At 42.5% G+C, this 25,652-nt stretch overlaps 4 protein-coding genes across 6 annotated transcripts; 1 reads left to right on the top strand and 3 right to left on the bottom strand.

Moving 5' to 3' along the window:
* Positions 1-2,597: 2,597 nt before the first annotated feature.
* On the bottom strand, positions 2,598-6,605 carry bloc1s6 (biogenesis of lysosomal organelles complex-1, subunit 6, pallidin). Its single transcript, XM_053866389.1, has 6 exons — positions 6,441-6,605; positions 6,169-6,242; positions 5,329-5,491; positions 4,311-4,398; positions 4,146-4,232; positions 2,598-2,859 (listed from the first exon to the last, which is right to left on the bottom strand). The coding sequence occupies exons 2-6, from the start codon at positions 6,221-6,223 to the stop codon at positions 2,740-2,742; spliced, it is 513 nt and encodes a 170-aa protein (XP_053722364.1). The 5' UTR covers positions 6,224-6,242; positions 6,441-6,605; the 3' UTR covers positions 2,598-2,739.
* slc30a4 (solute carrier family 30 member 4) lies at positions 6,559-13,596 on the top strand. 3 transcript variants are annotated; one of them, XM_053866386.1, is made up of 8 exons: positions 6,559-6,665; positions 6,923-7,398; positions 8,054-8,200; positions 9,935-10,088; positions 11,286-11,541; positions 11,699-11,804; positions 11,882-12,016; positions 12,608-13,595. In XM_053866386.1, the coding sequence occupies exons 2-8, from the start codon at positions 7,011-7,013 to the stop codon at positions 12,760-12,762; spliced, it is 1,341 nt and encodes a 446-aa protein (XP_053722361.1). In that variant the 5' UTR covers positions 6,559-6,665; positions 6,923-7,010; the 3' UTR covers positions 12,763-13,595. The 3 variants fall into 3 exon arrangements, with proteins under 3 accessions (XP_053722361.1, XP_053722362.1, XP_053722363.1); XM_053866387.1 differs by lacking the exon at positions 6,559-6,665 and adding an exon at positions 6,726-6,837 and having other exon boundaries at positions 12,608-13,596; XM_053866388.1 differs by lacking the exon at positions 6,559-6,665 and adding an exon at positions 6,750-6,792 and having other exon boundaries at positions 12,608-13,596.
* A 5,067-nt stretch (positions 13,597-18,663) lies between these two features.
* Positions 18,664-21,100, bottom strand: c5h15orf48 (chromosome 5 C15orf48 homolog). Its single transcript, XM_053865117.1, has 5 exons — positions 20,817-21,100; positions 20,671-20,730; positions 20,504-20,592; positions 20,331-20,391; positions 18,664-18,973 (listed from the first exon to the last, which is right to left on the bottom strand). Exons 2-5 carry the CDS (start codon positions 20,707-20,709, stop codon positions 18,905-18,907), a joined length of 258 nt encoding a protein of 85 aa, XP_053721092.1. The 5' UTR covers positions 20,710-20,730; positions 20,817-21,100; the 3' UTR covers positions 18,664-18,904.
* Positions 21,093-25,187, bottom strand: spata5l1 (spermatogenesis associated 5-like 1). The gene is made up of 10 exons (XM_053865115.1): positions 24,348-25,187; positions 24,095-24,280; positions 23,692-23,976; positions 23,433-23,618; positions 23,025-23,183; positions 22,176-22,385; positions 21,871-22,110; positions 21,662-21,796; positions 21,448-21,573; positions 21,093-21,376 (listed from the first exon to the last, which is right to left on the bottom strand). Exons 1-10 carry the CDS (start codon positions 24,933-24,935, stop codon positions 21,233-21,235), a joined length of 2,259 nt encoding a protein of 752 aa, XP_053721090.1. The 5' UTR covers positions 24,936-25,187; the 3' UTR covers positions 21,093-21,232.
* Between the last annotated feature and the right edge of the window lie 465 nt (positions 25,188-25,652).

Genomic DNA, 25,652 nt, shown 5'->3' with positions numbered 1-25,652 from the left:
AATGAAAACCAATGATGGTGCTGGAATTTTGAGGAGGGAGTATGATTCACGATCTGTTTCATCCAAACTCAATAAGTAATAATCGAAAAATGAGCATGCAGGTGCTGCATGCTCCACGTGACCGATTCCATACTTGCTGGACTTGTTGACATTGTTTTTTTGTTTGTTTGTTTTTGAGTTGTTTCATTCAAACTGATTTTGATGCTGAAAAAAAAAAATCAATATTCAAAATTCATTTTCATTATCTGATGACACAAAAGTACTGTCTCAGATAACCAAAGCATGTAGTCTTGATGGATTTAGTCGCTCTTGCTGGTAGTTTAAAAGTGCCCCCCACATATCAGTCTTTCCTGAGATAAAAGGGACAGAAAATAGTACTCATGCCACATTTTCAGTCAAAAGTTGCCACTTGATTTAAGTAATCTGTCAACACATCTCCACATTTTCATCTGTTTTCAGAAGCCAGAACACGCTTTCGAAGGAGGCTTCATGCCTTTGATGAACTTTTCTATGTAGTTTTCTTCATTCCTTAACTTTATTTTTACATCATCTTGACCCAGTTTCACAAAAAGAAAGAAAAACAAAATCATTTTGCGTTGAAATAGCAGCCACTCACGGGTGAAGGCAATATATATATATAGACTCACACAAAAACCTTAAACAAAACACAAGTCAAGTTATAAAAAAAAGAGGTTTAAATTGAGGTTCTGGATGGTCGTCACTTCCATCAGCGGAGAATTGAGTCACCCCCCCTCCCTTCCTCACCTCAGCGCTTGACCGCTTGAATGTGTGGGTGTGAAGTCAAATGTTGGTTTTGACGGCGATTCCTGCCCCAGCTGCGAGAATAAATTCAGATCTTTATGTGAATAAGAGGAGGTGGGACCGACGCTCAGTTTGCAGCAGGAATGTAACCTAGTTTTCTGTCAACACACTCCTGCTTTTTATTGCAGCTGAGTGACAATGGTGGTTAACATGGGCGCGGACCAGGGCTGGTGAAAACATCTACCATGTGTCTGACAGCTGAGTCAGCGATCATCGTTCACCGTTATGTCTCTTGAATTTGAAAACATTTTTGTCCTCAGTCTATACACACACTGAAGAGAAGCTGCTCAGTGAGTTTGGGTTCAACATTGTTCCTATTATTTCTTGACTAATTGTGTAAAACGGTTATGATAATACTTGATACATTTATACCATTCTTGTTAAATTTACGGTCACAAAATCGAGTAAAATTAAACTCAATCTGCAGCTCCAGTCAACCGCGTCAGACTGATGGATCAAGGAAATGCCTGTACCGCCACCTTCTGGAATAAAATACGCAACTACAGCTTCCACCCGCTGAATTATTGTTTCCCCCAAAAACAGAGCAGTGATTCTTAACCATCGGGTCGGGGCCCATCTTTGGGCCGCTAGAAGTTTTTTGTTTTACACCTTTGGGCCGCGAGGGCCCTCAGTTTTAATACATTAGCCAAGTGGTGGCAGCAGTGTGTCACTGAACTGACTTGACAGTGGCAAATCTGTGACAGTAAACAACTATGGAGAAGTTCTTGAAAAGAAAAAAAAATGATAGTAAACAACAACAGTAAAACTGTTCATGAAAGCACCTGTTGAAGCAGTTTTGAAAATGAATTTATGGCGATACTTTCATTTACACTTTACTTACATCTTCTTTGGAGTTTAAACATGATATATTATTATTTTATGATGCTTAGACGTGGTTTTATTATATTTATTTTATTCAGAATTTAATTCAGTTTTTCCACTTTTCTCAACAGTTTGCATCAGGTTTTTTTTCTTTAGTGAATTTGATGAACTTGACTTGCACCTAGTTCTGCTGCTGGTTGGACTTTTCTATGACAAATATTTTTGCAATGATCACATGGTTTCATGTCATTTCACAAGATTTGGTTTGTTTACATGTAAGTAGATTAAATATAGTTATTGATCACAAATGAAATCAAGTGTAATGAATCGGTTCTATTGAATGGGCCCTGGGCCCATTTGTTCTGGGAGAGGTGGGCCCCAAGATGAAAAAGGTTAAGAACTGATGCTGTAGAGCAAATTCACTACGTCGTATGTTTAGACCTTTTATTAAGAAGTGCACTATATTTCACCTTGATACAAAGCACAAAGACACTGACGAAAAGAAGAAAACATAATTCGGCAAGCTGGTAGTGAAATCAAATTTCTGTAGCAAGTTAGCATCACTCAAGGGATGCGTTTAAAATTAGTTATTGCTGTAACAGGACACGAATACTTGCATATTTCCACATCATTTCATAAAACTGTGTCGTAGTTATTACATGGTTTGAATTTGTGGCACTAAAAGCACAATTGTGCCACATTTCAACACTTTCCATTTCATTTTTGTAAACCTCAGCAGATGATTTAAATACATTTGCATTCTTACACCAACAAAGTTCACATATATTTACACATCTGTTGAGATTATACTGCAAAAACCTATCACTCTGATTCAGTGACTCACCAAATGTGACCAATTCATGCGACATGGTCATCTCAACTGACCACATTTGAGCTATTCACTGAACTCCATGCCAGTTTATTACATGGTGCATGTGTCTCAACACAAGTACTAGATCACTCCACTCTGGAATACTGGTGCGACACCATATGTGTGTGTCAGCTGTCCACCTCTGCAGTCATCCTTCATTGTTCTCCTTACATAAATATACATGTGAAAAATGTCCCATGTAGAAGGAGGCTGTATATACTGCCCTACGTTCTTTTGGCAGGTTTGGCGATGAGCTGTCGTTCTCTCTCCATCTCTTTCTCACGCTGCTGCTCTTTCTCCAATGCTTCCTTCTGCTTCTGTTGCTGCAGCTTCAGCGCTCTTTTCTGAAACACAACCCAAAGTTATTTGAAAAATATAGTGTGCATATGAGACAAAACACCAAATCCCCCGATGCCAAATCATCCTTTCTGCACCATCTGGATTTTGGTTCTGTGATTTATTGTCAGTGATTCCTTCTCTTGGCTGGTGCATCATGTCAGACTCATCTGAAAACTGAAGATCGGATTTCACAAAATTGCATTGCTGAGATTAGCAGGAACACAGAGAGCAGATTTGCTTCCTTGCAATTGAACATATCATCACAAGACCATCTCTTCTGGCAGGCGATCAGAACCATGACGGTCCTCATCGTGTAGGGCTATGACCTGAGACAGGCTAAACTCACTGTCACGTTACAGTCGGCCTTTCATTCCTCAGATGACGTGATTGTTTCCTCCGTAATATTCCAACAATACAATCAGCCACAACACATCACCCCCTGAACAAGAAACTGGTCATGAAGGAACAGCGGAGCACTGTCTGCAACTAATCAGACTCACTCGCATTTTAATTGTTTTATTCTATTTTGAAAATTGCTGCACTGGGACCAGAATTAATTCATTGTTTTTAAGTAATGTTCAGCTGTTCGACTGCAACACGTCAGTCATCCCACTGTAAAACGGAATGGTGAATCTTAATCAAAAACTCAAATGAACACAAGTAACTCAGAAAAAGCCACTGAGGCAAGAAGCACCTGCAAATGCAGAGAACAAGAGACCAATCACTTCTTTATGTTATGGATAATATCTGCTATTGATTGAGATTTGTATTTGACGACGATCTCGGAAGAACAGCTGAAGTGCTAAACATAAATATCGACTAAAAAGGCTATTAACAGCCAGAAAAAAGGCAATTATGAGCATCTGGTTAAAACCCAAACCACCAACAAAAGCAAACTAGTTTGACATTGTAAATAGCCAGAGAAAATTACTTTCATACTCGACATTGAAATTGATTGCTAACACCAACCTGTTGGACTGAATTCCGCATTTTTGCTGTTATTTGTACTCAATCTAAGCACTATTACATTCAGGGTTTCTGGCAAGATTCTTTTAAACCGTGGCAGAAGGAAAACAAAACAAATGATACAAAAAGCTATGGGGAGCCTGAATCCCACCCATCTACTTTCGTCTCATGGGCCCTAAGTTAACAAGACTATGAAAAGGAGTCAATGGAAAGATGAAAGTTATTTTCTGATCTAGCCTGAAATATGTGATGGATATCACATATGAGGTCTGTGATCTATCTATCTACATAACATCTACAAACATAACATGAGGCAAAGGTGTACCTTCAGTTTGGTTGTTCTTTCATGAATCACAATCATCTCCTTCCTTATGTTGACCAGTTTGTGGTGGTACGCTTTCGCTTCTGTAAACTGGAAAACAAACAAGAGTAATAAAGATCTTGCTGTGTAGTTAGCGGAACTTCATGTTGAAATACTCTTTAAACTTACCAGAGAATTCAGGTCCAGTAAGGCATTGCACTCCTTGAACTTTGTAACTTCCTGATCAAGCGTGTCCAACAGAATCACTTGGTTTTGTCTGTCATGGCAAAATTGGCTGTGAGCGCTCATAGAAAGAGAACAACGGTTTTAAATTGTTTCATGTCTGCGGATGGTCGTAAAGAGGTTCGGGATTCAGACCTAAGTGCCGGCTGTTGACGAAGTTCTTGAGACGTGCTTCGTAGTGAATTGAACTCAGGCCAGTGTAAAAGCACCTAATCCAAACCTCTACCTCCAGTCACCATCTTACCCCTGACACCTCACAGCCAACTTGCCTAAATAGATGCCCCAGATGCCCTTTCAGAAGCAGAAGCATAAACTATATATTGAGACAGCATCAAAAATAAAAATAAAAAATTCAAATCCAAAATTTGCTTTATTCAGTAGTGGATGCCTATTTTAGTCTCCTCTCATCTGTTGACATGCATTTCTATCCACAATAAAATTCCATTTTCCATAAGAATCAATACTATTCTGCCTCTTATTTCAACTTCCCTTTTCTCTGACCAGTGGTTGCATGTTACTTTTACTGCTTTTCTTATTATTTCAACAATGCTCATTGCTTAGATATAGATATTTGTGGTTCTACACGTTGTCTTCAGTTTTCAGGTCTAGTAGTTTTTGAGTCGTTTCAATATCCTCATGTTATTTAGGTTTTCCATTTCTTTCGTTGGTGATTTCGACGTACTGAAGTGTACCTTTGTGGCATGTGGTTAGTCAAAGTTCCCTCTTCTATGTTCCTCTTCATCAGCAGACATTGCTTGCTCAGCTCATTTTAGTACTTTTTCTTTCATTACCTTCAAGCTGTCTGCCATCCTGTCTGAGTTTGTGCAGAAACACCAGCAGTTGATTCATATCTCAAGGAGTAAATGAAAAAGTGCCAAGACCAGGCACCTTGCGCTCTATGTGCATCAGTAAGCCCTCAACACCACTAGTGGTTGTTTGAAAAAAAAAAAAAAAAACAACTCACGTGAGCTCTTGCAGGGTTTGTTTGGATTTCTGAAGGTCTGGAAGGTAATGAGAAAGCAAACCCTCTGTGAGCTTGTAGACGGCTTCTTTATCTACACACTCCTCCCTGGTGACCATGGTTTGGCTGTCTCGACACATGTTCTCCTGTGCTGAAAACGGGAGATCTGTGATTTAAAAAAAATAGACTTGCTTAGTTTAGGTTTAATAGCTGCAGGTTGTCATAAAAACAAAAGTACAAATAGAAAGAAACATCATTCCTGGAGGTCACCATAGAGTTTTTGGTGACAAATGAACCTAAATAATGCATCATTGCATGGAAGAGTCCATCCTGTGCTTCTGGCTGCTTATTTTGGTCACTAGACCATAACTCATGACCATGGTTGGGATGAGGAACAACCAGTGAATCAAGAATTTTATCAGGGAAGTACATTTCACTTCCTGTGCCTGGAGAAGGATCACATTCTCCACATTTCTGACTAAATACCACATATACATTTGAAATTTCTCATCACCTTTGTGACACACTTTCATGATACCACGCCACTTTGTTCGGTTGGATATAATACAGTAATAATAATAACTGTTACTGTTATGACCCCGTCTAAAACCCATATTTGAAGGGATCTACATGAGAACTTTTGAAATAAAGTAACTGAATCCAAATTCGCAGAAGCTTTATTGATGTTCTAGAAATACATGAGGAAGACAATGCAAGCCTTACTTCCCAGATTAACTATTATATAAATGACAGTCCAAATCGATCATAATTCTAAGTAGGTCACTAAAACAGGTCAACTAAATGCCGATAAGTAGAACGATTTATGGCCTTGTCACCAAGTACCTGCATAAGGAAGTTGACTCGGACTGAAGGGCCTTTCGTCTTCACTGTCCTCCATTCCCAGCAGCTCTGTTATCCTTGGATCAGTTAACAACCTGATTAGTGAATGATAAATGCCGTTGCTCGTTTAGTCTCCTGTTGCCGGGAAACACTATCCATTTGTGTCATTTCACATCGGAATGTAACGAAGCATTTGCTAAGCCGGATAGCAAAGCTAGCATTAGCACACAGCAACACTAGGCAGGTGAGCGTATTGCACAATAAACAAGACTTACTTCTTCCGGAGTTTAAAATGAATCACCTTGCAAAGAGAGAAGAGTATTTGTCAGAAAAAGACATGCGAGCGCTTCGACTCAGTCTGAACACAGAAGGTCATGTGACTCCTAGTGTTGTCATGTGACTGAGGAAAAACATCCTCGGCACTTCCGACTGCCGAGCTCCTTAAATTCCTACTCCCCTTTCCGCTCAGTCATGCGCGTGCCTTTGAAGTCGTAACTCAGGTGAGTCCCTGCGCTGCTCCAGCGGATACATTTGGTGAAACTACGCGCATTTTGCCCCAACGTGACATAACAGCTGACCAACTCTCACTTGCTAGCTAGTTACACTTTAGCCACGCTTGCTTTACAGGTGAATTTTGAACCCAGCTTTCTGCCACTTGACGTGAAAACATGTGTAAGCAATGCCATGTGTGACGTGGGTTGTCGTCGCTGTCTTTTTTACAAGCTGCTCTTTGTGTTTTGTTGTACTTATTCGCCAGATGTGAGCGGAGTGGTATCAATGATTACATGAAGCGGCAGTAACCCAGAGCCCCTTGCATGAGTCCAACTGTCCACTAAGTCGTCACCATGCCTGGGAATATCGTAAACAAGGTTCGATGCGCTCTCAGGAGGGGTAGCGGCGATCAGGGCTTCAGCGACAGGTCGCCCTTCGATCTCTCGGATGAGCTGGAGGAGGAGGACACCCCCAAGTTCAACCAACTGAAGGTGGTGGTCTCCGGGGATATGAACGGCGGAGCTGCTCCGTCCAACGGGGTGGCGGTCAACACGCTGCTGGTGGAGGTTGACGATGACATGCTGATCGACTCCAGTCCCAGCTCGGACGGCGCCGGCTTGAACATGGACCCGTGCGATAGCTGCACCAAGAAGAGGGAAATGATCAAGCAAAAGAAGGTGATGAAGAGGCTCATCATCGCTGCTGTCCTCTACACACTGTTCATGATCGCTGAAATTGTAGGTAAGTAACGACTGATGCCTGTTTGTTTCTGTGGAATTTTGTCTGTGAAAAAGTCCATTTGGTTCATGTATTAGATTGTGGCTTATTACAACCGTCTGAGTCATTTAGCACGGTGGAACAATGGCAAGCGCTGCAGTCTGACAGCGAGAAGGATTTGAAACCAACACTGGGCTTGGAGTTAGTCATTTCCGTGTGGGGTTTGTATGTTCTGCTTGTGTTTGTGCGTGTCCACGTTGCCCGTGTTGTAACGCCCATTTATTCCTTTGACGGTCATAAGAAGAATGAAGTCTCTAGCCTTGGTGGTCTTGGAACTCAAAGGACCATCTGAATATAGCAGCTGGAAACATCCAGTACGAGTTGCCAGTGCATTGCACAGGCTTTTGACTGGTCAATATGGCAGCCTTCCTTAGAAGAACCACACCCAAAGTTTGTCCTAGTCGTTGCGACAAACCTTTTTTAAAGTTGGATCCTCGAAATTGGAAATGACTTAATTTTTTTTTTTTTTTAAGATGAGCGGCTGATGTTCTGTGTCACCTGAAAGTGTGTTCTGTCTTCGCAAGTGTTTAGTAGATAGGGGTTACGAGTGTCAGCATTTGCATGTATTACTTCAACAATGCACTAAATATTTGTTTTAACTTTACATCCTGTCACGCAGGCGGCTATGTGTCCAGCAGTTTGGCCATCATGACAGATGCCGTGCATCTGCTCACAGACGTGATCGGGATTTTGTTTTCCCTGTTGGCACTCTGGCTTTCCTCAAAGCCCCCCACCAAGAGATTCACCTTCGGACTGGACCGCCTCGGTAAGTTTGAGAAGATTTTCATATGCTCACTTTCGTTTGTTGATGCACTTTTGCATTTAGTGAAAAATATTTCTGTAATATTTGCTTTTGTGTTTGACTGATGTCATGACCGAAGTGCCAAGCTCTTCCAATCATAACGGTTCACTTGGCAGTCACTTAAAGCATTGTTACTAGATGATTCAGCACGTTTGTTATTATAAGTTTGACATCTTGAGCTTCCAGTTCATTTACCATGACTATAATTATATTGTCACTCAAAGCAGGCGTGCCGGGGAAAATATGTAGACGTGAAGCAGCCTGAAAAGCATCTCATGAAGCACTTGACTGAAACACTGCACCCTGATTGATGTAATGATTTGTTACATTGCATTTTGAATATTTTTTTTGTAACATTAGGGCCATGTATTGGCAGGTATTTTGCAATACAATATGTATCTCGATACAGGAGTGGTAATATGATACATTGTGATATATTGCGAAACTGTTGTGATTAAGCCATCATTTTAAGGGGGAAAATCTGATAATGCAGTCCAATACTATGTGCAGTAAATGTAAATAACATTTACTGTTATGACGTCAGTCCAGTTAGACTTTCATTTAAAATTCGCACTGAGGAAGGAACCCCTCTGTTGGGGGCATAGACAAGACAATATCACACAATCAAGTACTGCGATATCTCTACAGAAACATTGATACAATGTCACTCAATAAAGTATCGCAATAATTTAGTACATCAATGGTTTTTTACGCCACTGATTAGCATATGCAAATAAAATTGTCTTCTTACATATTATTAATTATTTAATAGAATTGCATTTTCCATGAATTATTTCACTTTTACATCCATATCTTATAAGGTTGTAGTTTGAAAACTGCGATAAAGGCATACTGTAAAAGATAAGAATCGTCAGCATGACCCAAGGTTAGTTTGACAGTCCACAAGCAGCACGTACAGCTGCTTCACTGTGTCCAGGGACATGGTGGAGGCACAGAGCAAACGGTGACGGAGGCATCCGGACTGCGGGGCAAAACGTGGTAATGGTGGCAGACGTGGTAGAATGTGTGGGTGGAAACGCTGCAGTGGTGTTCTTGGCCTGGCTGTAAACAGCAGTCATGATACCCAGCTGTCCTTATTGTTGCTTGAGATATAAGTTAGTGTCACCAGTGATTTGTCAAAGTTATCTACTTCGTTGCGGCCGCCACCTGGTGACATCATAATATCCAAATGAGACTCCAAACCCTAACTACGTTTATATCAGAAAAATACGATGGGCTAATCAGAGAAATGTTAGCACATCATTACAACTAAATTGTGAAAATCTGAAAAATAATAGATTTTCTCCCCCCAAACTGGAATATTATATCCCACAATATTTTGCCTTGTACGTTGATATTTCATTTCATTTGCTCAAATTTTACCCACCGCACAATGCGCATGTGTGTGTCATGACCTGCTTTGATGCTTTAAAAGTATGTGCACTCAATAATGTTTGCTGAGGGAAACAGCCATGTTTGCTCAGCCATTAATCAGTTCAGACGACACTGGCAACATCAAAACCTCTGAAACATGATGGATCACATTGTAGTTAATTATTGCCTACAGCAACTTTAAACAGGATTGGCAGCTGTTTTTGTACTGTAAGTCCATTGATCCATTTCCTTGCCTATTTCGTCCAGCTGGAGCGGCATGTGTGGTCTATGATCTCTGTGCCTGACTGTGGTTTCCTTGTGCAGAGGTGATTGCTGTCTTCTTCAGTGTGGCTCTCATCTACATCCTGACCGCAGTCCTGGTCATGGAGGCCGTGCAGAGGACAATCAGCCAAGACTTTGAAATCGACGGAGACGTCATGCTGATCACAGCAGCGATAGGGGTCGCTGTCAATCTTATGTGAGTGGAACGTTTGAAGTGCAGACAGATGGGACACATAAGCTGGGACTTGGTACTATTCCAACAGTATAATATCAATAGAAATCTAACAGAATAAACGACTTAGACCGAAGGAACGACTTATATTAGATTATACGGTAAGAATTTAGAATTTCCAAATGAGAAACCTGTAAGTTAGGACATTCCCTTCAGAGGTGATGCAAAGAATAGAAAATAGTGCTGACAAGTGAGGAATAAATAATGATGAACACATGTACTGTACATGTGAAGGAAAATGTGAGACACGGCATACTGCTTTTATTTAGCTTTAAATGTGATATTGAGGTAAAGTTTTTTTTTTTTTTTTCTTTTGTCAAAAGATAGTAGTTTAAATAGGCTGTGGTCTAGGGCAGTGGTCCGGGTGGTACCGGGCTGCACAAGAAATAATTAATTATTTCCGTTTTGTGTAATATCTGAGTCTGAAGGATCTTTTAGTTTGAAAAACCTTTTATTTTGAAACATGACCGGATTCTCTCGGTTAAGCCTCGGTCACTTGACACGCTCGCAAAATGAGTAGGAAACAGCCATTTCTTTGCAAAGGGGAAAAGGCTGAGTGAAGAGACAGAAGAGCCTATGACTTCCAAGACAAAGAAAGTTTTTAACAAACAATACCAGGAGTCGTACTTGAAATATAGATTTATTGCAGCCGTCCACCATCACTCCCAGATGGGCCGTCTTGTTGCTGAGAAACAAGTCCAGGGCTCCCATTGATCTGACCATATGGTGATTTACAATTTTCATGCACTTTATATCATATATATCAGAGAGCATTAGAGCACAGGCGGAGAGGAGGTGAGTGTGTGAGTCTTGGTGGGCACACACACCGTTCAGAGTTACAACCTCATACCCCGGGCCACGTTCCAATTGTCAAGCGTTGACCGGTCCAATAGGACCACTGGTCTAAGGGAATGAAGAGCCTGTTTAGTAGGATTATATGGCATAGTTTTTAGCACTGACCAAATGAAAACAAGAAGCACAATGTAGCTTCAGATAAGGTCTGTTCCACAGGAAGACAACTCCCCATGTCGAGGTCACTGAACATACAGTAACGTTTATCTTTTGTGGTTAATTATCACACGGTTGTAAAGGCTCCACAGGATGCAGTTGTCGACTTATTGCCTCATTGCTGATACTGTTTTTTTCTTTTTTTTGTTACAGAATGGGATTCTTGTTAAACCAAGATGGCCACTTGCACTCTCACGGAGGCCATGGCCACAGTCACTCTCACGGTCACGGTCATGGTCACGGTCATGGTCACGATCATGGTCACTCTCATGGTCCTGGTGCTAATTCAGGAGGCCAGCAGCAGAAGCAAAGTGCCAGCATGATTGTCCGAGCGGCTTTCATCCACGCATTGGGAGACCTGGTCCAGAGTGTCGGTGTCCTTGTAGCAGCCTACATTGTCCGATTCAAGGTGACTTTTTTCCCCTCTTATTATTACACTAATCTTTGACTTTGTAGTTTGTCGAAAACAATAAAACATACATAGTTGTACTGGTCTCAAATATATTGTTTTTTTTTTTCCAAAATAATAAATTGCATGTTTGTAATCTTCACTTCTGTTTCTGCAGCCGGAGTATAAAATGGCAGACCCCATCTGCACTTACATCTTCTCCATCCTGGTTCTTTTTACAACATTCCGCATCATCAGAGACACGTTTGTCATTGTGCTGGAGGGTTAGTAATGTTTTGCCTCTGGAAAATGTTCCTGATCTCATCCCGTCAAAGTTGATGTTTGTCTTGTGGCCTCTCAGGTGCTCCCAAACACTTGGACACTCAGAGAATCAAAGAGGACCTCCTGAATCTAGATGACGTCCAGTCAGTAGAGGAACTGAATGTTTGGGCGTTGACAGGGGAAAAGACTGCAGCACTCGTGCATCTCCGACTCAGTGAGTGGCTTTCCATGAGACGTGACTTGTCCCATTGTTTTTATCGCTGGTGAAGAACAATGAACAGATCTTTGTTGTTAGCTCACACACTTCTTGCTTGGCTGGTTTCCCAGGACTTTCCAGTTTTATCTGTATCTTGTCTCTTCTTTGGGAAGGTTTTGTGTCATTTTCCCTGCCGTCATTTGGATGTTGGAAAAAACGGGTGACGACTGGTGAATCTTGGTAGATAAATTCATTCTTGGGTGTCAATTAAACCCACTTAAACTGGGTCCAGTTTAAATCAATATTACAACAATATTTTTCTGTTTGTTGTTTACAATAAAAAAGATTCAGGGAGACAAGATAATGAAAACAGTTTGAGTATTCGGGGTCAGTCATTGAAGGTGAAGAAGAGAGTGCGGGCTGGGTTGAACGGTGGTGATTTATTGACAGGGGTGTAGATAAGTATGGGCAACAGTGAAAGGTAAGCTGGTGGCACCTGATGGACGGCTTGGAAGAGCATGACAGGAAGCTGAATGTGAATTGTCTGACAACTAGTGTTACTAGAACTACGAGGTGAATTGACGGGGTTTTTTCGTTTTCCTTTTGCAGCACCTTCAAGTGATCACAACTGGGAGGAGGTCCAGGCAAAGGCCCGACACCTGATGCTCCACACTTACAAGGTGAGCCGGTGCACGGTGCAGGTCCAGACGCACCGGCAGAGACAAGCACGTTCGTGTGCCAACTGTCAGGTGCCCAGCGCCTGAACGCCTTTGAACTGAGTTTTACTTGACTTCCCTGGGGCCTTTCCAAGGAGCCTGAAGGCTCCGACCTCCAGTGACCACCTCCATCACAGACGGGAGCCACAGTATTGAGCCGTTCAGAGCACTCGTGCCAAAGATGGTCAGTGGTCTTGCTTCCCAGGAACTGTATTCTCATGCCTTCTTAACATTTCAAATCGGAGCCTGTATGTGAAAGTATTAGAGACAGTATTAGGGCAGGGCGGGGGTGACTTTATCACCTATGTTTTCTATTTTATTGAGTTTGTGTTGACTGATAAATCATGAGACTGCAATAACAATGTCTTAATAATGTCTTATAAAAGTATTACCCCGACAATCAAACCAGCTTTGACAGTCAACCTCGGACTTATTGCTGTGTATCATAACTTGATTATACGCTTAGCACCATTCTACAATGGTGCTTCAGGTTTCAGTGTTTTTGTTATAAACTCTTTGACCTTCGGAATCTGTGCGAGTGTGAATTTATCATTCAACTTTGAGTGGTATCAGCATGTGGAACAGGTCACAGACATGCCGGAACATTTGAAGGGTTTACGATCGGGAAGGTGAGGAGGTGTTATTGCAGCGGTAAGATGGAACAATTAGATAGTGTTTATTACACCATGCTCTTTGACATTTGATCGATTGAGTACTCATTTTATTATATGAAACAACAACCTCCAGGTCAAGTTTTCCATTTGGCACTTTTTTTTTAAATATCAGGTGAGTTGAGTTAATAAAACTGAAGTTTGAGTCATGAATCAGCACATGTAATGCCTATTGTTTGACACAGACATTGATTCCATCTCAAATAAAATATGTTTTTTTTCCCCAAATCACCTGCCAGGAACCCACTATCACATCAGGTCATGGAAGTATTGGACAGTGGTGTTGCTTTGTTTTCAATGGCACACAGAATACAACGTTTTTGTCAGACACCTCTCTGTTACCCGTCACTTCACTCCATCCTCAGGAAGATTTACTCGTTTCATTTCCTTCCTATGGTTATTTCAATTTGGAACCTCGCGCTTGAAGCAATTGGGTAAGGCATCTCCAAAGCGTTTCCTCGGCCTTCACAATACACATACAGTGGTACCTCGGTTCTTGACCACAATCCGTTCCAGACGGCCATTCGAGAAGTGAATTGTTCGAAATCTGAATCGATTTTTCCCATTACAATGAATGGAAAAAGAAATAATGCGTTCCAAGCCTTACAATATGTGTGTGGCCGCTGCATGTGGGAGGGGTTGCCGAGTGAGTGACGTCTCTCCAGAAGTGAAGAGGTGCCCGGTGCGTGTCCAGCTCTGAATGTGCGGCTCTGTGCAGTTTGGCTGTGACAAAGTCATAAACCAAGTAACTTAGCTCTGTCCCAGACTCGACTCATCCCTGTCCCAGCTCCAGCCCACAACAGGACATCAAACCCTGGAGTGAGCGCTCCAGCCTCGGAGGTGTGGAGAGCGAGCACCTCCCCTGTGACACTCTACCACGGTCCAGTGTGGAGACAGGAAAGGTTTTACACCAATATGAAGAGAAAACAGTCAGTAAATGTAGCTAACGGGACACGTCTGCATACAGAGGCTGCGTTATACACAATAACAAAGCGTGTCGTGGGTCAGTAGATCAGTCCGCGCATGTTATGGCGTGTTGGGGCGTTCGAGTTCTGTATTTTAGGTCGAAATCCGAAGCAAAAAAATCTCGAAATTTTTGTTCAAACTCCGATTTGTTCGAATACCGACTGTACTTCCTGATAATGCTTCTTTAAATTAAACTTGTTGTGCCTTTATTTTACGTTTTGTAGAGTAGCTTCACATTCAACCAGCATTTAAAGTGTTTGTTTACCAAATTAGATTTGTCTACGTGATGGCTGAAATGACGAACGCAAACAAGGACTACAAAGCAGGGCGGCGCGTCATCAATCCCACGATCCTTTGCGACTGTTGCAGCCGACAGTCCGAAAGGCCTCTTGCTTAAACTTACAGTTAGTTAAGTTGAAGTTCCGAAAGTTAATTTCAACGTGGCCTACATGCATTTGAAAAGGTTGACAAAGGCCGTACACGTCGAAAGAGGTGTGGACGTGAGTTTATTTTAAATGTAGGTATCACTTGTGACCAGTAGACGTCGCCCTTAACTACGACCGTGATAGCGTTGACTTGCACTTGAAGGGCACTTGACCTACTTGATATCGAGCATTAGAGTCATGGTGGAATCATCCCAGTCGCTAGTGGTCAAGAGGAGGAGGAAGGGAAACCACTGAGCTCGCCGCCATTAATGGATTCCAATGCAAAAGCAATACAGCAGTCATGGTGGCGCTATCTTAGTATTTCCCACGCGTGAACCCGGAGGTTCTCGGTCATATAACGTCTTGTTAGCGCTGTGATTTGTGTTTGGGACCTTTTGGTTCATTGCACAACTGAGTTTGGCGCCACACTTTACGCTTAATGGGAGGGGCCCTCAAACCAAAACGCAGATGGACGGAATAAAAACGATCTAATGAGAAATTCGGAATTTTGACTTGAGTATGTGTACTGTGTGTATTACCACATACATCCATTCGTTTTCATTCATTTTGCTTATATATTTGATCTTTTTTTTAAAATCTTCAAACATATATATAAATATATAATAAGATCTCTTTTATGATCGATGAGTTGGTAAGTAAATATCCCTATAAAATAATGTGTTGTACTTCATTATACTAAATGTTAAACTTGACCTGTCAATTATGTATTAACACCTGACAGAGAAATTGATCTTCATTAGTCGGTGGAATGTAGAAATTCTTCACTGATTATGTTTTCATTTCAAACATCTTATTTCGATTAGCGCACAACACAACACAAAGGCATATAAAGTGGCAATAAGAGGCAGACATAAGTGTCCCGCCCCTTTTTTAGCTCTTAAAATGCAAGATGAAATGTTGCCCGCACTATATGTAAAGTCATATAATGTAGAGACATGTCGGTCACGTAGATGTCAAGTGTAATTTGAATATATTTAAAATAAACGTTCATTAGTTGAAGTGCACAACTCGTGCCACCAGAGGTCGACAGAGAGCGGTGTCAGGTGACGAACTAACTTCACTCACTCTTGTGATCACCTCTGGCTTCCATCCAGGTCACATGACTTATATGGTTTCATCCAGTCACGTACACACCAACCACATTCTTCTTCCTCCCCAGTCATTGTTTTCTAAAATAACCGTGTCACGATGAAAATGTGGCAGTGAACACATCAGGCGTGGAACTGCAGTCAAAGGAAGGAAGTGGGGGGGGGGGAATAATTAATCTCCAGAATGACGTGAAAACATTTTAGTTTCCTGGAAAAACCAGAAAACAAAGGTGGACTCTCTTCTGTGTTCAATGATTTATCAGGTATCACACCCTCCGATGTGAGTGTGAGAGAACGGGGGCAGATTAGAGCAGGATGGAGATGTTTCCGGGTTTTATGATATTAAAATGGCCGTTAAAAGATTGACCGTAATCAGCTGTGAAGTGACTGAACTGTATAAAAACTCCAATACTGATCCTATAAGCACCTACGAGGACAAAACATTTTTACATGGCCGTTTCACCGACATTCTTGTTCCTTACAGTTCACTTCCTTAAACCCTAATGGTGAGTTAAAAGCAGGATGAATCAGAAATTCATGTTTTTCTGAATAAGATAAAACCTATATCCATTTCATTGACCAAATTATCTCAATGGAACCCGACTGTATTTTATAGAGCACCGTTTGGAACGGCTGTTTTTTTTTTTCTCTTATTTTTTTATCCATTTTAACTTGCAGTGTTGTAGTCCTCAATGGCACATGGGTTTTTCCCAAGAGAAGTCTTGACTTGTGAAAGTGTAATACAGTGGTACCTTGGTTTTGGAACGTCCCGGACTTCGAACGAAAGTTCAAACAAAAATTTTGAGATTTTTTTGCTTCGGATTTTGAACGAAAATCCAGAACTTGAACACCGCCGAAAAAAACATAACATGCGCGGCCCGATCAGCTGACCCACGACACGCTTTGTTATTGTGTATAAGGCAGCCTCTGTATGCAGACGTGTCCCGTTAGCTACATTTACTGACTGTTTTTTCTTCATATTGAGCCGTAAAACCTTTCCTGTCTCCACACTGGACCGTGGTAGAGTGTCACAGGGGAGGTGCTCGCTCTCCACACCTCTGAGGCTGGAGTGCGCACTCCAGGGTCTCGGAGCGTTACTTGGTTTATTATTTTGTCACAGCCAAACTGCACAGAACCATACATTCAGAGCTGGACACGCACCGGGCACCTCTTCACTTCTGGAGAGACGTCACTCACTCGCCAACCCCTCCCACATGCAGCGGCCACACACATAGAGGAACAGCGCACCTGCAGCAGACACTCTACATTCACTCCTACAAAAGCCTTAAAGCCTTTAAGGCCTGGAATGCTTGAACGGCTGTCTGGAACGGATTGTGGTCGAGAACCGAGGTACCACTGTGTAGTTGTTCAAAGGTAAAAAGGCAGAAGAACGGATGGGTTTATTTATCTAATCGTTCAGATGACGCTTCAGACAGGTTTCTTCTGACTGAGATTACTGCAAATTTTTGCCGTTTTTGGGAAAATTCAAACACTCGAAAGATAGTAGAAGTGATATCTGTTATTTTTCTAAATGTAATAATCTGAAATTAATTTTTTGTTATTTAAGTTATTTGCATTCATTTATGTAATTTGGTTAGATTGGGCACGTGTCATCGGATATAAACTACTTATTTAACCACTATAAAGTTTTGTCAAGCCGGACTATATTTTACCATGCAGTAATCAACAAAATTATCTCTAAACAACACCATAATTATTAATTATTAACAGTAAATAAGCAAGTATTTTGATTATTCACACTAAATGTGTGTTCCCTAATCAAGTGTAGCCCTTATTCAGCTCCCAAGTCCTTCCCAGCTAAACAGAAAGCTCTCTGAACCAGTGAAGGGTAGATAGTATCACTCACTCACTCACTCACTCACAGCCACACCGAACCAGCGTATGACCATGGATGAAGCTGGACTCTGAAGTCGGGCTCTTCTCGCAGTGATGCTGCAGCAGTCATCACGTCTGTCTATTGTTTTCCCTTCAGTAATGAGTCAACACCAAGCGGACCACATCAAACCTTCTTTTCTTTTGGCTGATAAAACCCACTTTTGGATGACAGTTGGAAAGAATTGACTGGAGATGGAAAATAAGTGGCCCAACCCTGCCGTGACTCAATTACACACTCCAACAAAATGCTAGTGAAGTCTACATCCAGTCACAGAAGGCAAACCGGTTTATTGAGGTCCGAAGTCGAGCAGATGCAGCTGGTGCTTGCAGTCTGTTTGTTATTGTTGAATTACTGCAACCGCTCAACCACAGAGATAAACCTGAGGATCCTGGTAACCAAACGCATCAGACACCCAGCAACGCTTGTGGACATCAGCCAAGTGACGCTTGAGTGATCCAGGAGAGACACGGGCTGTTAGGGTCACAACACATGAAGTCGAGAAAAAATGTAGACTCCTTAGATTGAGTTCCTCTGGTTTGCTGCCAAAGTGAAATGTATCTAAAGTCATCGTGTAACTCATTTATGTGCAAATTTATTGTACATACACATAACCAGGCCAAATTCCTTCTGCCGTAAAATCATAAAACACCTTCACGGAACAATATGAAGACAAAGTGCACTACACAATTGGCTGTAAGTGAATTTCAGGTTCCACATTTTTTCATTATATTTTTATAGCATTGTTTCTTATAATTTTACTGAAACAATTAAAATCTATCTATCTATCTATCTATCTGTCTGTCTGTCTGTCTGTCTGTCAAAGGTGTAAGTCAGTTTTTCTGATGAAGAAATAAAGAGATGCAGGAACATAAAGACTTTCACCAAACTACTTTATTGACAACACTTTAGCGGGTGATAACGCGCACGTCCGACTGTCGAAGCATCTGCGTTGCTGAGGCTACAGGATGGCAGTGTCTCTGAGGTACGACTTACTAGGAAGCAGACAGAGGCCCCGCCAGCGGAGCAGAAGCGTTCCCGCACACTGAGTGAGAGAGAGTCCCAGTTTGTGCAGGAAGGATTCTGTTCGACTGATGGGGCGCGACAGAGTGGGCGGGGCCTGCTTCACTTGGTGAGGTTCCTCACGTGCTCCAGCTCCTTCACCGGTTTCCACTGCTGGTTGATGGTCAAAAGCTGAAAGAAGGGGAAGAAGAATGGAACACCGACCTTCAGCAACCGCAGGATTGTAGGACGAATGTTTTAACCCTCACTTCATCTGGCTCCATTTTGTCTGTGCAATTTCTCTAAACGATAGAACGTGGTCTCACTCACGTAACTGAGGTCACGTGATCTGTTTCGGTCTGAGTTATATGTGTAGCTCCCACCTGCTCATTCACACACATCAGCGAAGATAGTCACAAATCACTCTTTAACTTCAAGGGTATTAAGTTCCACGTTTTGACAGCGATCGTGATGTCAAAGGCTGGATGACTCACCCGAGAGAGTCAAACACTGTTTGGAATGCTTCAGCAGTTGGCAGTGGTTAGCATTTGTTTCCAGAGGTATCACTTTTTAAGGTGTATCATGTCAAGAATGAAATACCTCACATTAGTGATCATTGTGTCATAAGCATTCCTCTTGGCTTAAAAGCAATAACAATAACATAGCTTATTTTCTGGGTTAAGTGCTTTGACTGACTCCAGTTCCGATCAAAACTAGCAAATATTGACTCATTTTGAGAGTCAACTTTTTAAATAACAAAAAAAGCAGGTATGTTTGCAAATTTTTCATCTGGATACAAGTGTCAGAAAAACATCTATTTTGTGGCCATGGTTATTTTATACATGTATACTTCAAGCAAGAAGCACATGTGGTGCCATGCACACTCAAAAAAACAAAAAACAAACATGCAGCTTATCTCCGTCAGCGAGTATATCGTGGTAGACTCTACTATGCTATGCCAGTCTACAGAGTCTGCAACGCTGACTCCACACAACATTTTAACATTATTGCTTGTAATGTCTGTGTTTGCCAATTGGGAGTAGGGTCAAGGTTGAAGTAAGGCCTGACTTGCTTTTCACGCTGGCATGAGAATGTCATCAGGATTCTAGTCGTGGAAATGGGAATCTATTTCCTGGTTATCATGGTGAACCGTCAACTGAGTTGAGCGCAGTAATACTTTATGGAAAGAAAACAATTGCTGAGTCACTGACCAATGTCAACTGCTGCAGTAAGCGTTGTCCCAAGTTTGAGGCCCTTGCTCTCGAGTCTGGAGGACTGTGAAGGACGTACCGTGGCCCCACCCTCCGATCGGAGACTAGATCCTGATCTGAACTTCAAGATTGACAGATGACTTTGCCTCTCATCTCATTCGAAAAAAATTATCTAATGCTACTTTTACCGGAAGACAAACCGATAAAAGAATAATAATGATGATATATAGCAATTGATAGTACTGAAAAGAACCTGGACTTGACAGAGCAAGTTTGCTGCCTCATACTTTTGATATCATCATGTGGCATCACATTAAGTTTATTAGAATTATTATTACCTTTTGTGGTTTCGATGGATCGACTCTTTCCCATGGTTCTGGATTGGAAGACTTGTTCAAACTAAATTCAAAACAAAATAAGTCGTTCATCAGTTTGCAATGTCGAATGTTCTTCATTGTTAAAAATGAAAGTCTTGGATCAAACGAGTGACGGATCGTTGTACATGACTCACATCACGTCAGGTTTAGTGAAGAGGAAGTAGATAGCAGCCGAAGTGGCCCCCATGGCAGCAAAAGCCATAAACCCGATCAAAGGAATAAGCTGCAACATCAAAATAAATGTCTCAGAACATAAAAAGCAGACGCTTGCCAACAATCTTGAACACAAATAAAAACAAACCTCCTTTTTCTTGGACAGCATCTGAAAGAATCCCTTCATTGTTCAACTTCGAATGTAACCCTGCAGAGACAGAACCAACATCTGAGGAGGTCCAGTGGTGAAGCAGGGTGAGTGTGATGGAGTCATGTGTGTGTGGCAGCTCTCACCTGTTGTTGTCGACAAGCACTTGTGTCTCACTGCGCAGCATCCAGCGAGCCGGGCTGCTGAAGGCAGGATGAGAGATGGTACGAGGTGAACGGCACGTAGACTGTCACAGCTTCCTGTATTGAAATTCGCTTGAGAAGCTTTTATTCACTTAGAGGGCGATCAATAGTTTGGTCAACAGTGTCCTCTTTTGGCTGAACGAGGAACTGTAGTCATGAGGGAAGAGTCATGCAGTTTATTCTAAGAAGGACAGGAGACGTTTTATCAAAAGCATTTTATTTAAAGGTCATGAAATACACATCATCTTGAGTGTGTTTGTGAATGCATTTAATCATTAATGTTTGCCTTTGATGTCTTTAATGTTGCTATGTTGCAGTAACAACCAAACTATCCCCATTGTACAGACAATAAAGGCAATCTAATCTACTCGAATGGAGGACGAGTATGTGTGTATTTGCTGAGCAGTGAGGGAGGGGCTGGTTTGGTTGAGGATGCGCAGGAAGTGTGAGTGCTGGATCACGGACGCCTGCATGTTTTCCTCTTGCAATGCTAGAAGAGCAGCCTGAAAGTGAGTCAGGATTAGAATCCGACTTCATCACAAGGTCACTCGATAGGATCATCAGATCATCTCACCTCTTTGCAAAGGTTCTCCAGGTCTGCTCCAGAAAAGAGATGAGTCCCGGCAGCCAGCTCCTCCAAGCACACCTCAGAATGAAGTGGCATAGACCTGGTGCACACCTTCAGGATGGCGAGTCGACTCTAGAAACACAATATGATTTTACATTTCAAAAGCCAACAAAAGTGACGCCGTATTTCCAAATCAGTGATCAATGGTTAGATACGTCACCTGCTGGTCAGGAGGAGGGACGTAGATGATGTGGTCCAGTCTGCCCGGCCTCAGTAGAGCACTGTCCAGACAGTCAGGCCTGTTGGTAGCTGCCACCACCATCACCTCTCTGTTGCAAACTTCCTGACATTCCATCTGTCAGATTAGACATCAAGTTCAACCAACTGCTGCGGGTCAGACACCATATAAGAGTAAACTCAATATTAGACCTGTTGAGTGACTTGAGAGTGACCCCCCTCTGAACCCGCTGAACCCTCCAACTGGGGCTCCTGCTGCGTCCCTCTTCTTTCAACAGCCTTTAGACCGACTCCATCCATCTCGTTCAGAAGTACAGACAACAGTCGTGTTTGAACGCTGTTGGAGGACCGGCGTGACCGAGAGCCAATGACAGAGTCGATCTCGTCCAAGAACAAAATACAAGGAGCACAAGCTCTCGCCTGACGGAAAAGCTGCAAGAGGACAATGTACTTTTATAAAACATCCTAAAAAAAACTGGCAGAACGCAAGTATATACCTGGGCTAATGCTTTTTCCGAGTCTCCCACATAGGGGGAGTAGAGGTCAGCGCCACTGACCGACAGGAAGGTGCAGTGGGAGGCGCTGGCTGCTGCTCTGACCAGTGTGGTCTTCGCACATCCTGGGGGTCCATAGAGCAGCACGCCACGAGGACGGGAGAGACCCAGGCGGGTGAAGGCTTCGGGATACATCATTGGCCACTCGATACTCTGAAAAATAACCGAAAAAAAACACAACTTCGAATAAAGCTCTCAGAATAACTTGAATGGAAATGACGTCTGCTCCATAATCATAACTTAAAATAAAAAAAATTAAAAATATATGCTTTTGCTGCACAGGCTTTTTAAAACGGTCCCTCAAAACATTAGAATACATTTTCATTTTGCTTTTTTCTATTTAATTTTATACTTTTCAAATTAAAAATTTCAATATTTATCATTTTGTTTTGTAATTTGTTTTGTTTTTACTTTATTGCTTCTTCATTTACCCCTAAAAAACTAAAATATATATTTTTTCAATGTCATGGTGACATCACGTTGTTTACATCAACATTTTAATCATAAATGCAATAGCAGTGTTTGTTGTTAACAATCTGCACGCACTTTTAAGATTTTTTTCTTGTGTCTCCTACCTACACAGCGCTGCCAAACCTTTCAAGCATCCTTCAGCTGTACAACAAAAGCATTTATAATTCCGAATCTAGATCTAGTTGAAAGAGGCGGAACATCTGGTCTAGACATTAACATAGAAATAAATGCAGCAATTATGTACAAAAATATGGAATACATTTCAGGAGTGGTTGCATAAATCACAAAACTGCAATATGCTCAATAAACCCCACTGTTCACCTGTCTTAGTTTCACTTTGACTTCATCGAGACCACCAATCTGATCCCAGGTCACCGGGCACAGATCTGTTCTGCCCAGACTGCTGCGAAGCGCCGAAGGGCCCACCAACTTCAGGGCCTCCTGGAAATGCTTCGTATCCACGGTTTGCTCTCCCGATCCCTGGAGTCAATGACACAAACTAATTATAGACGAAAAAACACTTTCTGAGGTAGAAAAAATATCAAAGGGTTATTAGATTATTACTCATTCAAGTTTTATAATGCACTGCAACAGTGCAACCACGTAGCAGAGAATCAAATTTGGATTCATTATCAGTCAAGTTAAGTTTGAGAATATTCATTTGCACACATTATTTCGATATGATCTGATTCTGATATGATGACGTTAGCAGGCCTGTGTCGCAAATACCTTTGAGTTTTCTCGTAATGCAGTCATGGCGGCCTCCCTGCAGAGGGCGCTGAGGTCAGCTCCAACATAGCCGTTAGTTTTCTGCGCCAACTCAACAATGTCCACGCTAGGACACACTGGCATCTTCTCACACAGGACAGTCAAGATGGCTGCTCTCTGTGTCACGGTTGGTGCCCCGATGACAACCTAAATGCACAGGCATGTGACACTCTGAACCGAATGTAATTGTAACTTCATTTCATTGACTTTTTATTCTTACCTCTCTGTCAAATCTGCCGGGTCTGCGCAGGGCGGGATCCAAGCTGTCGGGTCGGTTAGTCGCCCCGATGATGAGGAAGCGGTCGGACTGGTCCATGCCATCCATCAAGGTGAGAAGCTGTGCCACCAGGCGATTCTCCGGAGCTGAACTTCCAGTTCTTCTGGGACAGAGAGAGTCCAGCTCATCCAAGAAGAGCACACATGGACCTTCTGCTGCTGCTTCTCCAGCCTGCGCAAACATAGCCCGCAACCTCTCCTCACTCTCGCCAGGTCGGGCCCCGACCACCTGAAAATAGTTAAAGAAAATACTCATAGTGGTCATGGTTATTTATTGTATATAAGTCATTTCACACATTGGTAGATGCTGATGTAATGGTGGAACATGGTGTTGTGTGACTGGATACCTCTGGTCCTCTGACTACAACCAAGCTTGCTCCAACCTCCGCAACCACTTTACGGACGAGCAGGGTCTTGCCCACGCCTGGGGGTCCCACCAGCAGCACCCCTCTGGGGCAGGACACCCCTAAGGAAGTCAGGGTTCTTGGGTACAGCAAAGGCAGCTGCAACATCTCTCTCAGCGAGGCACTCACCTGACGTACAGGAAGCACATTCCGTTCACACACAGGCAGGTGATAAATGGCTCCATGCGTGACTGACCTCTTCCAGACCACCAAGTGGGGGTGAGGGTGAACCCTGCAGCTGGATCTGGTGTTGTCGGACAGTCCGGATGTCGACAATGTCCAGACCGGTTTTTGCAGAGAAAAGTCCTGCCGATGCAGAGTCAGCTGGATTGATGCTGTCGATGACAACAAATCTAATCTCTGTGTCGTACTCCTCCAGGTTGATCACGTGATTCGCTTGCAGGTAAACACCTTTCATCATGTCTTTGACAAGCTCGTGAATGAACTGAGGACGAGTCCGTCTCTTAAACTCCGCAGTCCGGACAACCACGGTTACTTTGACACACTTCAGTTTGGAGATAGGGATCGGTTTGAGCTGATCGGGATCCACTTGCTGACCGGGTTTAGTTATCAGACCAGGAGAGGTACACTTCATGTCCACCTGGACGAAGCCTTCGGCCAGGTCCGGCCTCGTCCAGGCGGTGCACAGACAGCTCCCCCCGGATAGAGACACCGACAACGGGGAGCCCAGGCTGAGACCCAGCGCTGACATCATGCCCGGTCCCATTCTGCATCTTTGAGAGCCCCGGTCTTCAGGATCAATTGTCAATAGCCTCAGAGGCATTTCGGGACGTCTGTTCCTGGACGTTTAGATTACCACTGATATAAGAGATACGATAAACAATCTAACACTGCACTCACTGTGGTCTGGTGCTGCACGGCTAACATGCTAGCAGCCTCAAACAGCGATTCAACTGAGAACAGTTTTCAATATGTTAACATTGATTCTAACAAGACCTAAAATAACAACATCAGAAATCCACAGTAAATGTCATGTACATATCTTCAGCCGGAAGAAGCATGCTTGTTTACAAAAATCCATGTGGCGAGGAAGCAAGGTGGCCAACAAGAACCTTTTCCGTCGACTACGACTGCGCTCGTATTTTCGTGCCACAGGTTGTTTTAACGTTTACATGCGCATTCAATGACTTTTACCAAAAGAATCTATAACAAAAGAGACGCCGGAAATTAGTTTTTCTTTATTAAGAATAAATGAGTTTAAAAATGTAATCGCTAACATTCAATGAAAACAACGCAAAAGCCAAACAATTACCAAAGGCCAGCGATTTCCTTTTATTTAGTATTTATTTGTTATTAGCGTAGAAGGTTTAATGTATTAAAAATACTTTCGTACCAGCGTTTCATTTTGGTTTAGTTAATCTCATTTGTGAGACCTTATAGCGGAGTCTACTTTAACTCAGGTGTAGTTTTGGTCGTCCAGTCGATTATCACCTACACACCTCCCACTCTGGCGCCTCCATGCGTACAAGCGGAGGAACTA

This window comes from Synchiropus splendidus, chromosome 5 (assembly GCF_027744825.2).
Source record: "Synchiropus splendidus isolate RoL2022-P1 chromosome 5, RoL_Sspl_1.0, whole genome shotgun sequence".
In the NCBI taxonomy this organism is placed as follows: domain Eukaryota; kingdom Metazoa; phylum Chordata; class Actinopteri; order Syngnathiformes; family Callionymidae; genus Synchiropus; species Synchiropus splendidus.
The sequence above is the reverse complement of the archived record's forward strand: the minus strand, read 5'-3'. Positions and strand labels throughout refer to the sequence as shown.

Coding starts and splice junctions, on each gene's coding strand:
- spata5l1 (XM_053865115.1), bottom strand. CDS start 24,935: ATGCCTCTGAGGCTATTGACAATTGATCCTGAAGACCGGGGCTCTCAA. Junction 23,619..23,691: donor CCGGCAGATTTGACAGAGAG/GTAAGAATAAAA, acceptor CTGTGCATTTAG/GTTGTCATCGGGGCACCAAC. Junction 21,574..21,661: donor TCCCTCCTCCTGACCAGCAG/GTGACGTATCTA, acceptor TTGTGTTTCTAG/AGTCGACTCGCCATCCTGAA.
- bloc1s6 (XM_053866389.1), bottom strand. CDS start 6,223: ATGGAGGACAGTGAAGACGAAAGGCCCTTCAGTCCGAGTCAACTTCCT. Junction 4,399..5,328: donor CAAACCCTGCAAGAGCTCAC/GTGAGTTGTTTT, acceptor TTGCCATGACAG/ACAAAACCAAGTGATTCTGT. Junction 2,860..4,145: donor AAAGAACAACCAAACTGAAG/GTACACCTTTGC, acceptor GTTGTGTTTCAG/AAAAGAGCGCTGAAGCTGCA.
- slc30a4 (XM_053866387.1), top strand. CDS start 7,011: ATGCCTGGGAATATCGTAAACAAGGTTCGATGCGCTCTCAGGAGGGGT. Junction 8,201..9,934: donor CTTCGGACTGGACCGCCTCG/GTAAGTTTGAGA, acceptor TTCCTTGTGCAG/AGGTGATTGCTGTCTTCTTC. Junction 11,542..11,698: donor CCTACATTGTCCGATTCAAG/GTGACTTTTTTC, acceptor CTGTTTCTGCAG/CCGGAGTATAAAATGGCAGA.
- c5h15orf48 (XM_053865117.1), bottom strand. CDS start 20,709: ATGAAGGGATTCTTTCAGATGCTGTCCAAGAAAAAGGAG. Junction 20,593..20,670: donor TGCTGTCCAAGAAAAAGGAG/GTTTGTTTTTAT, acceptor TTGATGTTGCAG/CTTATTCCTTTGATCGGGTT. Junction 18,974..20,330: donor ATCCATCGAAACCACAAAAG/GTAATAATAATT, acceptor CCCTTCTTTCAG/CTTTTGACCATCAACCAGCA.